Raw genomic sequence first — 17,561 nt, forward strand, 5'->3', positions numbered from 1 at the left:
GCTATATGCCATGGATGGAAGACCCTGGCGAGGAGCACATCTCTGCATAAAGAGAAGGTTAAAAAATACTGATTTTACAGCCTTTGTTAACATCAAGATTCATCAGGCACCATCAAATTGGGCCGGAGCTAATCATAGAATCATAGGACTGGAAGGGACCTTGAGAGGACATCTAATCCAGTCCCCTGCACTTATAGCAGAACTAAGTATTATCTAGACCATCTCTGACAGGTATTTGTCTAACCTGCTCTTAATAATCTCCAATGACGGAGATTCCACAACCTCCCTAGGCAATTTATTCCAGTGCCTAATCACTCTGACAGTTAGGAAGTTTTTCTTAATGTCCGACCTAAACCTCCCTTGCTGCAATTTAAGCCCATTGCTTCTTGTCCTACCCGCAGAGGGTAAGGAGAACCCTGGGGACTCCTGGTTGAGAACCGCCACTCTAGATGCCACAATAGGACAAATAATGATAACATTGCTAAGTGCAAAACAAAACAAAAGCTATTGAGCAGAGTGCCTCAGAATGATCCCGTATGGGGGACCAGACATGGCTACCCCCTGCCAGACCCTCAACTTCCCTTAGGAATTACGAGGTCACTTCCTTGGTTTGATGGCACTATATCTGCTTGTGAACTACTATTTGTTATTTGTATTACTAGACTGCTTAGGAGCCCTAGTCAGAGACCAGGACCCCACTGTGTTAGGCAGTGTATAAACAGAGCAAAAAGACAAGCCAGGGGGCAAAGAGTTTACAGTCCATGTAGAAGACAAGAGACAGCAAACGGCTAAAGATAGACGTGGGTAGGAGACTCCACTGTGTAACCTTCCTGTAGGAATTGTTTTTCCCCAGAGGTTTCTCTGACACTGGGGACGGCTATCCGTGAGCTGCGCAGTTGGACAAATAGTACTTTAACCCTGCTCCTGAGTAAACACACAGAGAAATGTTCTCGTGCCTTTATGTCGGGCCCATGCCTGCTCTTTGCTGTCGTTGTCAGCTCCTGGTGGGGCAGCTCAGAGTTGCCCAAGATGCGGTTCCTCCTCCGCCTGCTCATCTTGGCTCTGCTCTGCTGCCTTTCCCTCTTGTGGTGGGGGCATTTTCTCAGGAGTCACCCTTCCCAGCAAAGAGGTAATATTTGCCTGTTCATGGTGATGCAGGACAGGTCAGAAAAGCTTTGAACATTATTTTCTATTGTCCTTTAAACACCCCAATCTGCCCAGTTTGGTGGTGACTGAAATTCGTTACCAGCTGGCAGCTCTTTTATGGCTCTTGTGAAATGAACTGGTGGTTTCCTGTCCAGTTCTCAGTGGACCAATGTCCACATCATGAAAGACACCCCCACAACTGGCACTATGGGCCCCCTTGTCATCAGCAGAGATGCCAAGGACTGACTAGGCCACAGAGACTGAACTACCCCCTTCCAGCCCTGTACCTCAGGAGCCTGATTCTTTGCTGCACTCCTCCTTGTACAGTCATTTATACCAGTATATGGTGAGAGCAGTGTGGGGATTAAACACTAGCATTCCTGTGGGGTCACATTGAAAACCCACTTTGCACTGGGGTAGATGACTGCACACAGTGGAGAAGGGTGGAGGATCAGGCTCTGTAGCTTCTGGTCACATGGAGGAATATTGGTGGGACAGTGCGGGAGGGTGGGGGGAAGGTTGCACTTCTTCTGTACTTCATACCTGATCAGTGGATGAAGAGATGAATTCTTTCTTCCAGAGCTCTCAGTCCAGCACTAAATTCGGCAGACACCATCCGTTTGAAATGTAGTCAGTCAAAAGAAGTTACAAATAATTCCAGACACCAGTTGTGTCCCTGAATCCCTTGCTCCCTGTCTTTCCAATGGGCCTTTCCTAGTTTTAAAGTGTTTTCACTTCCCTGTTGCTGAATGAAAGATCCGCCCAAACAACAGTAGAAATGGGCAAACTATCCAACTACCCAGGGGAAACTGACTATCCCCTAAGAGCTGCCAGATGCATATAGGAACAACTGATAAAACAGAGACTAAGTCTTTTTCTCTAATCTCTTTTAGCTAGAATAGACATATGAGTAGGGCTACTGGTTTGGGGGGGAGTTATTAAGATCATTGTTCAGGCTTTATTTTTAGCAATTTTCGAGTTGTATGTAGCTGTCCAAAAATCAGGGGGGACTGAGGCTTTCTCTTTGTATATACTGTAATGAGTAAGGTATATTGTAGACATTATGTGTAGTATATACCGTAATGAGTAATCTCTTTGTAATGTTCCCTAGCGTGATTTAACATAGTATTGTTACTGTTTCAAACAGCACTATGTCAAATCGCAGTCGGAAACCTTTACTGCACAACAGCAGAGTCTACATGAGCCAAATAATACACAATGCATTCATGTGCTGTAGAAATACACCCCCGAGGTTCTTATTATTGCTCTGTGTAGATAAACCCTTAGATAAAAGTAACCATTTCTGGTGTTTTTCCAGTGTTTATTGGATAAACACCAATTTCTTCCTTTTTTAAAATTAGATGTGTTTTATCAATCCTTATCAGTTAAAACTGAAAATCAGAAGCTTTCCATATGAGTTACCTGTAACAATAGTAAGGAAAACATACCTAGCACTCCAACATTAGTGTGAGTTTTAAGCTGATGGAGTCCCCTTCATTTTAGAAATCAAATTAGAAAAAGTAAGGAGTGAAATTTAAATTTGCCAAATTAAAAGCCATCATCACAAAAAAGGACTGGGCACTTGCTTTTTTTAAAAAAAATGATTGCGGTAATATTTTCAAAAGTGCCTAAGTGACTTAGGAGCTTACGTCATTTGGGGGGGGATTTAGAAGCCTATGTTCTTTTTTTTCTTTAAATGACAAGCTCCTAAGTCACTTTCGGAAATGTTACCCCTAGTCTTTAATTAATATCTCATGATTTAATATACCTTTGATAGCTCCTGAGTCCATAATGTGTTCTGATATTAATCATCAACTGTAAAGAGGCTATCAGGGGGTGAGTATGTTCTAACTCACAAATCAATTTACCATTCCTATGGTTTTTATACTGTATCTTACTATTTTTGCTAGTTATTAAACCCATCTCAACTAAAACCTGGAATCCTCACACAGGCAAAACTTCTTTAGGCCAAATCCGGATTGTTACTCATGTTGACACTTAAGATAGGCTAAGAAAGATTTTAAAGCTTGCCTCAGAGCAGGATTCCCATGATGCTTTGCAGTTAAGATAAAGATGTCTAATGAGGTATAGAGAGTTTTCTTCTTCAAGCTTACGTCTACCCAGCTCTGTAAGCATCTACATTAAAATGTCTCTTCCGCCAATGTAAGTCACCCACTATGCCGACTTTATAACGCTTAAGTCAATGTAGTTAGGTCGATTCAGTGTCTGTGGAGACACTGTGTTGCTTACATTGCCTGTCCCACACCATAGTGTAGAATCCTGCAGCACTGGTATGAGTGGAGAATGTTGCCCTAGGTTTCCTTATGTAGCTGACCTGTGGGAATAATGCCCAGTATACAAATGCTGTTTTGCAGGTGATCTGGAAGCAGACATGAAGGATGATTTACCTTTGACATTTGACACCCTCCTCCATGTTCAACAGCTCAGGAAAAAGACACTGAGGTCCTTCTGCAGCAAAACTGCTAAAGTCACCAAGCTTCCAGCCAGCCAGCAACAAGCAGCTGAGGTGCTTTCAAGGATCGCAGTGAGCACCAAGCTGGATTTCCTGTATTGCCAAGTACCAGCAATTGGGCTGGAAATCTGGGAATGGCTTTTGGAGGTGCTAGAGGAGAAAGCAGATGTGACACTGGAGGTGCCAGTTCGCCAGCCCCAGCAGCGTGGTCTACAGAAGCGACTCAGTGAGTACAACCTGACAGCAATGGAGACTATGCTGAGATCCTACACCAAAGTGCTGTTCATCAGGGACCCTTTCCAGAGACTCATCTCGGCTTACATGCAGAGAATGGCGGATGGCCTAACTTTCAAAGAGTTCATCCAGAGCATTTTAAACAGGGGACCCCAGAATGCCAGCATGGAGTGGAAGCCACTGGTCAGCCTGTGCCGGCCATGCCTCATCCAGTATGACTACGTGATGATGTTTGGCTTCCTCAACAGGGAGGTGCATCACCTAATGCGTCGCATGGGGCTGCCAATGGATGTCCACCTGCCCGAGTTCACAGACTCGCAGATCCGGAGCACTTATAGCTGGCTATCAGAGCAGTTACTCAGCGAGCTGTCACTCAAAGAAAGGAAGCAGCTGGCCCACTTCTATCGCTGGGACTTTGCTGCCTTCCGGTTTTCTAGCAGTTTGCTTTGGGACCTCCCCAGTACTGAAGGGAGCAAGTAATTAGGAGAACAATTACAGACAGTAGCCATCCAATGACAGTCCTCAAATATGTTAAGGACTATTATAAAGAAGGTGGTGATCAATTGTTCTCCCTGTCCACTGAAGGTAGGTCAAGAAGTGATGGGCTTAGTCTACAGGGAAGGAGATTTAGGTTAAATATTAGGAAAAACGTTCTAACAATAAAGGTAGTTAATGTCTGGAATAGGCTTCCAAAGGAGGGTGTGGAACCCCCCTCATTGGAGGTTTTTAAAAACAGGCTGGACAAACACCTGTGAGGGATGATCTAGGTTTACTTGGTCCTGCCTTAGCGCAGGGGGCTGGACTTAATGACCTCTCGAGGTCCCTTCCAGCTCTACATTTCTATGATTCTGTTATTCTAAAAGCAAATGCTTCACAATTCAAGCTAATCACCAGCTGGAGTCAGGAAAAACCCTCCCTCCATGGTACAGTGCTGTACAGTTGTCCAAGCGCACCACGCAGGGCCGCACCTTCCAAAGATGAGTCTAGTACAGACCACTGTCAGAGACAGGTTACCGAACTAGACTGATCATTGCCCTGTGTTTAAATACTGCAGTGACGGGGGCTCTAGAAATGCATAGGACAGATAGGTGTATTTTGATGTAGCACTTCCTATGATTCTCGAGGACTTTTGCCATGAGAAAGCCCATTAAGGACAAGACAACTTTGAGAAAAAACAGTATTTCACAGAGCAGGTTTGCTTAGAGACCACAACAAAGCACAGGCAGTCGCATCTCCATCAACATCATTCCTTCAGCAATCTTCTGTGCCCCAGTGGAGCCCTGAATATCCCCAGATTCTACCCACCTTTGGGGTTGGAAGCGTCTCCCTTTACAGCCTGTAATCATATCCCCACCATACACACATGCCCCAACAAGAAGGGAGCCTGCAAAATAAGCAAAACAACTTGTTCTACAAGAGAAAAAATAGAGGCAACATTTGAACTGTGAGGCCCTCTGTGGGGAAAATGCTGACCGTGTTTCCATTCCCGGCATGTCCTGAAGAAGGCCTTGCACTAACCATAGCTTTGCTCTATCTGTTCTACCATTACCAGTTTCCATTTTCATGGGCTCACATCCCTGCTGCCGCATTGGCCAACAGAGCTGGCTGGCCCAGAGAGACATGCTCCTTAAGGTGGCACAGTGGCTGCTCTCCCTAGGAACTCTGGGAAGCATTGTGCGTCCTTTCATGGTTCTGGGCTTAATGGGCAAAATCTCAGCGAGTAGGATCTGTAAGCACTCACCATTTCACTTTGCTAAGTTACAGATATGTTGTGCAGATGAACTACAGTTATTGATATATTACTGTATATTCTGTCTTGTCTCAGCCAACTTGACATGACATGTTGAGATGAATAAAGCATCAGCGCTTACCTTAATAAATGCTTTCCATAACAACACAGCTAAGTGGTTACTATAAACCTCTCTCTGCATAATGTGCACTTCTTGATTGAACATGAAAAGCAACGGCTCTTAGGGAGAGGCTTTAAAAGAGTGTGACCTCTCTTCAAGAGTCCTGGAGTGCAGGTTACCATATGGTGCTAGAGCTACCTGGATATTTATGCTCATTATTGGCTCTAAGAAGAAGAACTTGTAACAAGTGTGTGGCTGCCCATATGAAAACATGATCATCTGCTAAACTACAGCAGTGCAGCGTGGGGAACTTTTTCTGCTTGTGAGGTACTGAGTGTCCTCAACTGCTTCTGAGGTCAATGGGATATTGTGTAGTTTAATTAATAAATGTGTCAACCACTGAGCATTTGAAATGGACAGTGCTATTGAAGCACAAAACAGTGAGGCAGTGTGGCCCAATGGATAGGGCACAGGCCTGGTACTTAGGAGACCTGATTGCTATTCCTAGCTCTGCCTCTGACCTGCTGGATGATTGTGCTTCAGTTTCTCGTCTGTGAAATGGGGATAATCATACTGACTCCTTTGTAGAGTGCTTTGAGATCTATTGTTGAAAAGTGCTATATATGAGCTTGGTATTACTAAAATATCATTACAAATTTGTGAAAATGTCCATTATTAATGCACTAACTTCTAGAATAACATTTATAAATGTTTATTTTGTGATAATGTTCAGTTAATGCAGAATTTCATACACGTTCATGTGACAAAGGTACCGACAACAACAGTGCTAATTAAAAGAATATATGCAGCGTTGTTGTGGCTGGGTCAGTCCCAGGGTATCAGTGCAAATATTTGTAATAAAAAATGATAATATAAAGTGAGCACTGCACACTTTGTATTCTATGTTGTAATAGAAATCAATATATTTGAAAATGTAGAAAAACATCCAAAAATATTTAATACATTTCAATTGGTATACTGTTGTTTAACAGTGTGATTAATCATGATGAATTTTTTTAATTGTGATTAATTTTTTTTGAGTTAATCACGAGTTAACTGCAATTAATCAACAGCCCTAGTAAATTTCCTTTTTTTCAGACAGTCTATATGACAGCCTGAGACATACCAGGGTACAGTCCAAACTAATGTGTGGCTGTGTCACCCCTGCCCTGGAACTTTGGGTGAAATCATTTTGGGAAAATTCTATGGCCTGTGTTATACAGGAAGTCAGATTAGAGGATCACAATGGTCTTTTCTGGCTTTGGAATCTACGAATCAATCAGTGCAGCCATTTAAATGTCATAAAACAGAGGCCAAATTCCAACCAGATATAAGTGGGCAACACTCCATTTAAGTCAACAAAGTAATATCTGCTTACACCAGATCTGGTTAGTGACTTCAACGTGCAAAAAGGAAAAAAGGCCATTTTGACTGGATTTAGCACATCCAAGTCCTCCCCAGTTTAACACATCTCAGAGTTTTATAATCATACTTAACAAAAATAAATGCTTTTACAAACAAGCTTGTTGTAATCATTTCTCTGATTCTTGCAGCAAACTTAAATGAACCTTGTAAGATTTTCAATTACACAGACAGCAAAGCCATCAATTTACTCTTCATTTACATTTTCATCCCAGCAATAACCTGCAATGAATACCCTTTCCTCATGGAATTGATGATTCAACAATTGGATTATAGAGCTTCATGAATCAATGGATGAGACACATGAATACAGATTTGTTTTCTGCTACAGAGTTTTTCTTTTTGGTCCCATGGGGTAAAACCAGCTTCATGAACAGACCTTGTTCCTTAAACTTCCCTTTTATACCCTCACAGACCATGGCTTAAAGGTCCCTGATTTGGCAGGTGGACACTGTAAAAAATGAACACAAAAAGTTAAATTAACTGATGGCAGCAACAAATTGGAGGCATACACTGAATTCTTAATGCAGGCAGACTGACCAGATTGTTACCATTTGTGGTAGGTGGGCTTCGTACTATTAAATATCTAAGCTTAGAATCCCCATCAGACAGAATACAGGATCTGTACCACATGTAACTAGCAATGAGAGAACTGCAACAGTTCTGGTTCAGAGGCCGGATGACAAATATGCTGGGCATAATCCTAGTATCCTTACACAGAGCTAGATGCTGCTCATCTCATTCACAAGACAAGTAGTAAGGCATGAGCAAGGCAAGAAGGCTTTGGCCCATAGTCTTTGCCCTTAACTACAATGGGGTTTATATTTGAGTAATGACCGATGCCCCAGTCTTGCAAATGTCTGCACATGGACAGATGCCTGCACAGAGCCCCATTACAGTCAACGGGGCTCCACTGGGATGCAGGAGTCCACCTGCACACACTTTCAAGGAGCAGGGTCAATGCAAGCCGAGACAGATGCAGGATCAGGGCCTGTAGGAAGACTTCAGGATAGGCCCACAGATGATCGGAAGACTGGAGAGGTCATAATATTCAGTGATGGGTTTCAAAACAGAAAGCACAAAGGCAGGCCTTAGTGGTACTCCTCCAGTCCAGTATGGAGACCAACAATGTTAACGATAGACTTGCTAGATGCATTAAAGTTTGGGAGGCCCTCAGAAATAAGGGTGAGGAGCACCATGGAGATGCCAATGAATCATTTAATCTGTGCCTTTGCATTACAGTAAACTGGAGTCCCTGGGAGTTGCCCTATTCGCATTGGTTAGTAGAGCCTGGGAGCAAGCTAAAGTTGAGACAGTGTTGCAATTTGTTCTAGCCTGAGCCCTGTTTTATTAATTAGATTGGAGAGACAGCTGTGCAGAGAGCTGGCTTCTAAATTTGTTAGAATGCTGTTCTAAGCTCTGTTACTCTGAGAAAACTCTCTCTGTTTAATAAAAGCAGTGTATTCTTTTGAGAAGGAAATGCAAGTGGCTGCTTTAGGATTCTTCAGTACACAGTAAGAATTTCCTCTCAACTATATAATGCAGATAAATAGAAGGAAGAGTTTATGGGAGCCTTTCCCCCACTCTCCAGGTTCGGCACATGCAATATGGTCTAATAACAAGAGCTCTTCTTCAGGTCTGGGAAAGGTAATCCCAGTGTCACAGCAAAATGAAAGATGGAAAAGATAGTTCAGCATAAGTAGTTAGCACACACTGTAAAAAGGGACCATTCAAACTAGAGTGGCCTGTTAACATCTCTGCAGTCATAGGACAAAAAGGGGTTAATGGGTTACTGATCGTTGTAATAAGCCATAAATCCAGTGTCTCTGTTCAGTCCATGATTAGAGCAGTTACTCACTAAGAGAAGTCGGTCCAATAAAATATATTACCTGACCCACGTTGGCTCTCTAATATCCTGGGACTCACACAGCTACAACTACACTGCATACAAGATTCTTCAATACCCACTGTATCTTGTGCTCAATACTGAGCTGTTACTTAATAGGAAATCCAAACCCTGGTATGAAAGATTGTATATATACACACACATTATACACACACACACACACTCTTTAAAATTGTACCAATGTTGTTATCATTACTTTTAGTTTTTAATTCAAAGATTTCTAAAAATCTCATTTATTTGTCATTGTTTATGCTATATATTTTTCACACTTCACTCAGTATGGACGGTGTGCAGTGTAGTTGTAGCTGGGTTGGTCCCAGGAGATTGGAGAGCAAGGTAAATGAGGTAATATCTTTTATTAGACCAACTTCTGCTGGTGAGAGAAACAAGCTTTTGAGCCACATAAGGCTGAAGAAGAGCTGTGTGTGTATCTCAAAAGCTTGTCTCTCTCACCAACAGAAACTGGACCAATAAAAGGTATTACCTCACCCACCTTGGCTCTCAGTATAGCCTGGTCAGTTTCACTTCCTGCTTAAAGCCAGGGTCAATACTGAGCTCTGCTTGCACTAACACTGATGTAGGGGTTGGGTTTACAGCACAGCAGAAAAATGTATAAATTAAGGAGGTAAAACCTGCATTCATTGACAAGGTTTCCATCCATACTAACTTTTGCAATGTCTGTTCCCTGCCATGAAATTTTATTTTGTGGGTGAGGGGTATCCTGAATTAGGTGGATAATGTCCATTTAACATACTGAAGTCACAATACCACATTGTATGGAGGCCCTTCTTGTAATGGAAGCTCTCCATAAGTGGCTGATGTTTGGATTTGCATCTCTCTTTTAATAGCATCAAACCGTTGGACACAATAGAAAGCCACTATCTCTATTAAATGTCCGAATCTGATCACATGATCTGCCCCACAATGACTCATCTACAACCTGGGATGGGATAGTGTTGTTGAATCGGACATGGAACATTATGAAGCCAAGGGAGCCTAAATACTGTACCAATTTGGTGAACATGTCGACGCAGGCATTGCGGATCCTCTCCGGGGTGGCAGGGCTGTCTAGTCTGAATGGCTCTGTCAGGCCAGATTCTGCCCTTGCAGCGAAGATGGCATCTTTAATGGCATAAAACACAGAGGCAGACAGGAACAGGGGAGGCTCACCCACAGCCTGGACAGACAGAACACATGAGAGAATCAGACTGACTCCAAACAGACTCATCATAGTCTGGATTGTGGCTCTATTGGAGGAAGAGGAGGAGCTAGCAGAGGTCATTAGCTGTTCAGCTTACTCTTGACTTCCTTCTTTTGTAGGGTCTCGACCTCCTTTCCCGCTAACAGCATGAGTACATGATCATGATTAACAATAATAGACAAAAAATAGCCTTACTGATTTGCAAGCACGTTTCCATGGGGCCAGGGAGAAGGCGATGAGTGGGGAGACAGACAAGGTATAAACAAATATTTAGATAATGATGTTCTGGGGTCTCTTTGTGTGCCCCTTGAACTGACAGTAAACTGGACACTCTTTGATCCTGTGCTAGATACTGTTCAGTCCTAACAATATGACCAGCTAAAGAGAACAGAGACGATCTGCAATGGCAACAGCTGAAGAACATTTACAATACATTATTAACCCCTTATGGCGAGGGACCTGGCAACCCCGAAGGAAAAACAGCACTCTGCAACCAATGGGGGAAAAAGATAATGGAATTATAACAAATCTGTGGGAGTAACACTTTTGTAAATCTGTAGCTTGACAGTGGTTTCTGTGCTGCGTACCACAATTGCTCAGAGCTTTCAGAACAACAGGACGAATAGAACTCAGAACACCTGCGCCGAAAGCCCAGGCTACTTGAGCTAAAGACGAATCTTTATTAGTGTTAGCAGTATAGGGTCTAGGACACAGGTGAGCAGTTCAGATTCTCTCTGGTACAGGGCAGCGGTGATAATGTATTAGCTGTTTCATCATTAAATCTTTTAATAGGGGTATTATCATTCATATTAACAATTACTGGTAGAAGGAATGCAAACAAACCGATTATAAGATGAACAGCTAATCAAAATGCTCTGATCTCTTCAAAGCCAGATACATCATTAACCTCCTCATTACTGTAAATGTGGTCTCTTTGCACAACACTGTTATCAAGTACAGCTTCCACGGAAATAAGGATTAGTAGAGGGCATGTGGATGCCAGGAGGATACCTTAGATGAATAAATCGCTTTGCTGTTGGGACAATCCCGGAGAAGAGAGACACAGAACTCAGTTGGGATGTCTCCAAACGCTGGGATCTTGTACGCTCCAGGCCCTCGGGTATACAAGTCTCCTTCAGGGGAATAGCGTAACTCCTCCATGGTAAAAAGCCCAAGGCCTTGGATAAATGCTCCCTCTACCTACAAAAGAAAGAAAGACTAAGTCACGTTCTTCTTTGGGCTCCTTCACACAAAAAGGCAATGATCAGTCCAAATGGGACTGTCCTGGCCAAATCCGCACATGGATAATTACATTCTGTGTCCTAACATTCCACTTGCATTTTTAATTGGATATGGTATTCTCCTTCTGTCCCTGCCCTATACTTGCTGGGTACTGTGGCTGTGCCCACCCAAGAAGTGGCTGCATTTCAGTGGTGGGTGGAGCAATTCCATTATATCACAAATTGATACATGTAAAGTGATTTGGAATCTTTTGGGATAAAAAATACTATATGCAGTAAATGTAAGATACCATGTTTCTTATGCAGTAAATAAAAATCAACACCCATAAACGGCAAGCTAGTGGTTTCTTCATAGAAGTTGTTATTGCAGGCCTACATCCAAATTTAACCCTTTCGTGAATCCAATGGTAATTCAAAGATTTAGTGCAAAGACATCCTAGAAGCTGAAGGTGACACAAGATTTCTTTGAAAACAAATGATTTTACTTATTTTATGTATTTCAAAATAAAACCTCCCACTTGCTACACACTGCATATTCCTGCATCATCAGCACAAGCAGAGATACTTGTACATATTTGCCCATGTCTCTGGGTATCTCTGTGGCGGTTTGCACACCGTAGCAATCAGGTAGGGGTGAAATTCCCTCAGCCATTGCTTAGACACTATAATGATGGGAGCTATAGAATAAACTAAAGTAGATTGGGTCAATAGAGGGCAAATTTTTCACAAGCATTTAAGTCTCATTGAAAGTCAATGGGAATTAGGCTTCTAAATCCCTTAGGTGCTTGTGGAAAAATTTGCCCAGACAGACTAGAGAGAGGAGATAGCAAATACTCTAGAAGAACAGGCTCTGAATGCAAATGGGTAATCATAAATTCACAACAACTCACTCCAAAGAAAAGGTTAGAAGAAGGGAGAAAAAAAGAGCTGCTTGTTGAAACACTAGAACTGTCTTTTAGGGGCAAGTCCCACTCTCTGTGCCAACCCTGAACACCAGTACATGGAGATTTGATGCAGGGGTGTAATAATCCCTGCATGTCTTGTGCTTCCTTCTTCCCACAGGCTCCATATATTTATGGATCTATCAACCATGTCCCCTGGCCGTCTATCACCTGTCCCCTAGCCTGCTCTACCCTCAAATCTTCCTTGTGTGGCAATACAGAAGGAGGCTCCTTGGAGCAGGCTTCAGTTATCCTGCCCCCTTCTTATGCATTCAAGGCCCAGCATGACTGTGGAGACAGTAAGTAGGATTTTCCCCATCGGGATTTTTGTTCCACAGAAAGACGTCACTCTAAGTAGAAATTTCATTCTAACCAGGATAACAACCTGTACCTGGTGATGCACGGGGATCACTTGAGACTTTCATCCAACTTCATTATAAATGGAGTTTCACTCTATCCCAGTCCACTCTCCGTGGGAGAATACCATTGCATTCAGTAGGGCAGTGTGTGCAAACTTCCAGTCATTCAGCCTCCAGAATAAGGAAAAATCCCCAACTCATTACTAAAGCTAAGATTTTGTCACAGATATTTTTAGTAAAAGTCACGGACAGGTCATGGGCAATAAAGAAAAATTCATGGAAGCCCGTGACCTGTCCTTGACTTTTACTAAAAATATTCATCACAAAATGAGGAGCCGCTAGGCAGCTGCGGGGGCCTGGCTGAGAGGTCTGGGAGCCCTCACCACCCATGGGGGCTTGGTGCTCCAGGGTTCCCCCCTCGCCCCCGGTTCTGAGCTGAGAGGTACCCCCACCACCAGAGGCTGGGAGCTGCGGGGTCCCCCTCACCCACAGCTGCTTGGAACTTCCAGCGCCCATGGCAGCAAGGAGCTACGGGGGCCCCTGCCTCCCGCGACAGCCAGGAGCTGCATGGTGCCCCCTGCTACCTGTGGAGGCCAGGAGCTCCAGGGTCTCCCACCACCTGGGAGCTCTGGGGGTCCCCTGCCGGCACTGGCAGCTGGGAGCTGCAGGATACCCACGCCACCTCAGAGCTTGGGGCCCCCACTGCCTTGGGTGGTGGCGATACCCTGCAGCTCCTGGCCACCCCGGGCAGTGATGGGACTCTGCAGCTCCCAGCCACCTGTGGGCTGATGTCATGGATGTCTTCAGAAGTCACGGATTCCATGACTTCCATGACCTCCGTGATAAAATCGTAGCCTTACTCATTACTGCTAGTTACTGAAAAGTGTTACTGTCGCTTGTTACTGTACAGAAGACGGAGGAAAACACAGTCCCTGCTCAGGGAGCTCACAAGCTAAACTATTAATCTAGGTTTTAATACAGCTCCCAGCACCACTTGGGTATCTGAGCACCTTGGGCACTGATCCTGCAACCCTTACTGATGTAAGTACTCTTTACCCACACAAAACACTCCCATTGACTTTGACTGGATTACACACTGGGGTAAAAACTGCAAGATTGGGGCTTAAATTAGCCATCCTACATTGCAGACACAAAACATGCCAGATGAGGATCCAATCTTAAAGCATTGCAAATCTTCTCTTCCCCCCAAACCCAGTATGTTCGCTTTCTCTGAGTTCATTCCTCACTTGGGTTGAGGTGTAGAAAAAAACATCAGTGTGGTGATAACTGAAGGCCACATAGGAGTCTTAATAAACAATACCAAACAAGAGGATATTCCCCCCTTCTGCCCACAACCCTGGGTCTATTCCTTCTCCAATTTTGGCAGTCGGTTATTTCTCATCAGCCAGCACAATATGCTTCTCTGTTTAAACCTGCAGTGCTATGTTTGCAAAGATATGGCCCGTAGAGAGAAGAACAGGAGAGGTTGTCTAGAAATGGCCCATAGCAGCATAATTTCCTGACCAAACAAAACGAGGGTGAATCGGTGACAGTAACACTTACCTGTCCTATATCTATGGCTGGGTTCAGGCTGGTGCCAACATCCATTACTACGTCTGTGCGAAGGTTCTGAAAGTTACCGGAAGTAAAGAATAAATAAGCAGAGAGAATAACTGATCATTGGGCCACTGTGACTTTATACTTTTTAGTTAATATATCCAATACTATCCACATTTTGGCCAGCGTTTCTGTTTTCACACATATATGTGTATGGTATATAAGGACTTCTCACTCCCCATAGGTCATATGTTAAACAAAGCTGATTGTTGTCTTTAAACTTAATATTGAGCCTGAAACCAAATTCAGCCCTGGGGTAACTCAAATGAAGGCAATCAATTTTTCTCAGAGATCTGTTTGACCCATTATCCAGGTTGCCAGTGATCAGTGCTTTGTATCTGAACACAATAAATGAAATCAATGTCATGTTCAGGCAAGCATTTTTTAATAAAAATTTCCCAGCCCTACTTTTAATGAGTAACACAATTCTCTAATCTTTTACTGCTGCTTTGGGCTTACAAAGTGCTGGCACCTTTGATTTAACAACCTCAAATGGCTCTGCAAGGCTCGTAATACACTTGTGAGGTAGATAAATATTAATATATTATAACAGCTTTACATATGGTTACATTGAGGAACAGAAAAGTTAAGTTTCAGAGTAGCAGCCGTGTTAGTCTGTATCCGCAAAAAGAAGAACAGGAATACTTGTGACACCTTAGAGACTAACAAATTTATTAGAGCATAAGCTTTCGTGGACTACAGCCCACTTCTTCGGATGCATATAGAATGGAACATATATTGAGGAGATATATATACACACATACAGAGAGCATAAACAGGTGGGAGTTGTCTTACCAACTCTGAGAGGCCAATTAATTAAGAGAAAAAAAACTTTTGAAGTGATAATCAAGCTAGCCCAGTACAGACAGTTTGATAAGAAGTGTGAGAATACTTACAAGGGGAGATAGATTCAATGTTTGTAATGGCTCAGCCATTCCCAGTCCTTATTCAAACCGGAGTTGATTGTGTCTAGTTTGCATATCAATTCTAGCTCAGCAGTCTCTCGTTGGAGTCTGTTTTTGAAGTTTTTCTGTTGTAATATAGCCACCCGCAGGTCTGTCACTGAATGACCAGACAGGTTAAAGTGTTCTCCCACTGGTTTTTGAGTATTTTGATTCCTGATCAGGAATTATATTACAACAGAAATGGCTATATTACAACAGAAAAACTTCAAAAACAGACTCCAACGAGAGACTGCTGAGCTAGAATTGATATGCAAACTAGACACAATCAACTCCGGTTTGAATAAGGACTGGGAGTGGCTGAGCCATTACAAACATTGAATCTATCTCCCCTTGTAAGTATTCTCACACTTCTTATCAAACTGTCTGTACTGGGCTAGCTTGATTATCACTTCAAAAGTTTTTTTCACTTCAAAAGTTTTTTTTCTCTTAATTAATTGGCCTCTCAGAGTTGGTAAGACAACTCCCACCTGTTTATGCTCTCTGTATGTGTGTATATATATCTCCTCAATATATGTTCCATTCTATATGCATCCGAAGAAGTGGGCTGTAGTCCACGAAAGCTTATGCTCTAATAAACTTGTTAGTCTCTAAGGTGCCACAAGTACTCCTGTTCTTCTTTTTGAGAAAAGTTAAGAAATTTGCTCTGGGTCACAGTGAGTCAATGGCATAGCTGGAAATAGACTAACTCCCAGTCTTTGATCTAACCACTAGACAATGCTTTCTTCACCTTAACTACAGAGGGTTTTTTAATCATCTACCCCACTCACCTTGTGGTCACCTGTCAGGCAGTCTATCTCAACCTCAGAGCAAGCAACCCCATAAGAGAAATAATTGAAAGGATGTCCTTCATTTTCCTCATAGTCATACCAAAGGCCAGGAATTCTTAACAGAAAGAAAACAAAACATTTCTGATTGCATGAACAGCCAAAATAAATAAGTTATCACTGACCCATTTTGGTCTTCATAAGATTTTATTTTCTTATACTTCACCCATTTTTCCCTCTGTGTAGACTAGATACGCAGAAAGTAAAAAAAATAAAGAAATCCGAGGCTCTCCTGCACTTCATAAACGTAGTAAGACTCCGTGAAGGATTTTTTATCAATCAGTTGTTTCTCTGGAACATACACATTTATAATGCCCACATACAATCCCAATCCCAAGAGTCCAATATTAAATACTTTATGCAAGGCATACATTTGGGCATGTCCCAGAACTAGTTAAATTCTGTGCTGACATGAAATGGAGCCAGAGAATAAGACTGAGTTGTGGAGCGATTCATTTTTTGGAAGTAGTTCACAGCAAATCCTGTGTTATGCAGCTGTGACTGTTTATGTAAATACTGGTGTTTTGTTAAACACCAAGGAAGCCACTTGGCTCGGAGACAAATGCATTTCAAAGATGCAATGGAAACTGGCTCATATCATACATTTCAGTCCCATAGGATCTATTCTTAATATCAAGTTTAATGTTTTGTGATGAGTCCTATGCCTTTTATAATGATGGGGTTGAGTTTGCCTCTGACAGTAAGGCTGATTGATGGGAGAAATGTTTCATTTTAGAGCTACACAAGAACCAGCATAAAAAAGAAAAAGCATGTTTTTAAAATGTGAAAATGAAATTGAAAACAATGGGATCAGCTCATGCACTGGAGGCCAGAATGTGGCTTTATTTAATTGACTGCTTCGTCTAGTACCATTCTGAAAGCAACAATGATCCCTTTGGAGGTTTTCCTAAGGAGCAAATCGTGAACCCTTCTCCACTGGGCATGGAAAACCTAAAAGGCAGTGAAAATCCACCTTGTTCTAATCTTAAGGGAAGGCAGAAAGCTGTGAGCCAATTGCCTTGCAGACCCCTGGGTCAGATTCACTTACATCTCTTTAAATCTGAACTAATTCCACTGAAGTCAACAGAGTTACATCAGGTTTATAATCGTGAACATGAGAACTGAATGTGGCCCCACACTTGTCTCAGAACTGTGCTCCACTAATGACTCATCTTCCCTAGCTCAGGAGCATGCTTGAGAGTAGAGGTGTGGCTGATGGATGGGCTGCTACAAGCATCCCTCAGCTGACTCTCACCACATAGGCCAGGACATGCAACTGCTGAGAGGGCTATTGCAGCCTTCACCAGCCATAATAGCTGCAGAACAGCTTCATGGCCTGAGAGGAGAGTAATTATCCACACAATGATCATCATGGAACGCTC

General features: G+C 42.8%; 2 protein-coding genes across 4 annotated transcripts in view; one reads left to right on the forward strand and one right to left on the reverse strand.

Annotated features, from left to right (window-relative positions):
- Positions 1–872: 872 nt before the first annotated feature.
- LOC112061508 (carbohydrate sulfotransferase 9-like) lies at positions 873–7,224 on the forward strand. The gene is made up of 2 exons (XM_024114536.3): positions 873–1,129; positions 3,522–7,224. Exons 1-2 carry the CDS (start codon positions 961–963, stop codon positions 4,331–4,333), a joined length of 981 nt encoding a protein of 326 aa, XP_023970304.2. The 5' UTR covers positions 873–960; the 3' UTR covers positions 4,334–7,224.
- XDH (xanthine dehydrogenase) overlaps positions 6,400–17,561 on the reverse strand; it is a 79,883-nt gene continuing 68,721 nt past the window's right edge. For all 3 annotated transcript variants that reach the window (XM_024111569.3, XM_008175030.4, XM_065590556.1), the window contains exons 33-37: positions 16,123–16,237; positions 14,337–14,402; positions 11,244–11,432; positions 10,041–10,208; positions 6,400–7,576 (exon numbers count right to left, since the gene is read on the reverse strand). In XM_024111569.3, coding sequence (XP_023967337.2) covers positions 7,526–7,576; positions 10,041–10,208; positions 11,244–11,432; positions 14,337–14,402; positions 16,123–16,237 — 589 coding nt within the window. In that variant the 3' untranslated portion in view covers positions 6,400–7,525. The remainder of the gene's footprint in view (positions 7,577–10,040; positions 10,209–11,243; positions 11,433–14,336; positions 14,403–16,122; positions 16,238–17,561) is intronic.

This window comes from Chrysemys picta, chromosome 3 (genome assembly GCF_011386835.1).
Source record: "Chrysemys picta bellii isolate R12L10 chromosome 3, ASM1138683v2, whole genome shotgun sequence".
NCBI lineage: Eukaryota > Metazoa > Chordata > Testudines > Emydidae > Chrysemys > Chrysemys picta.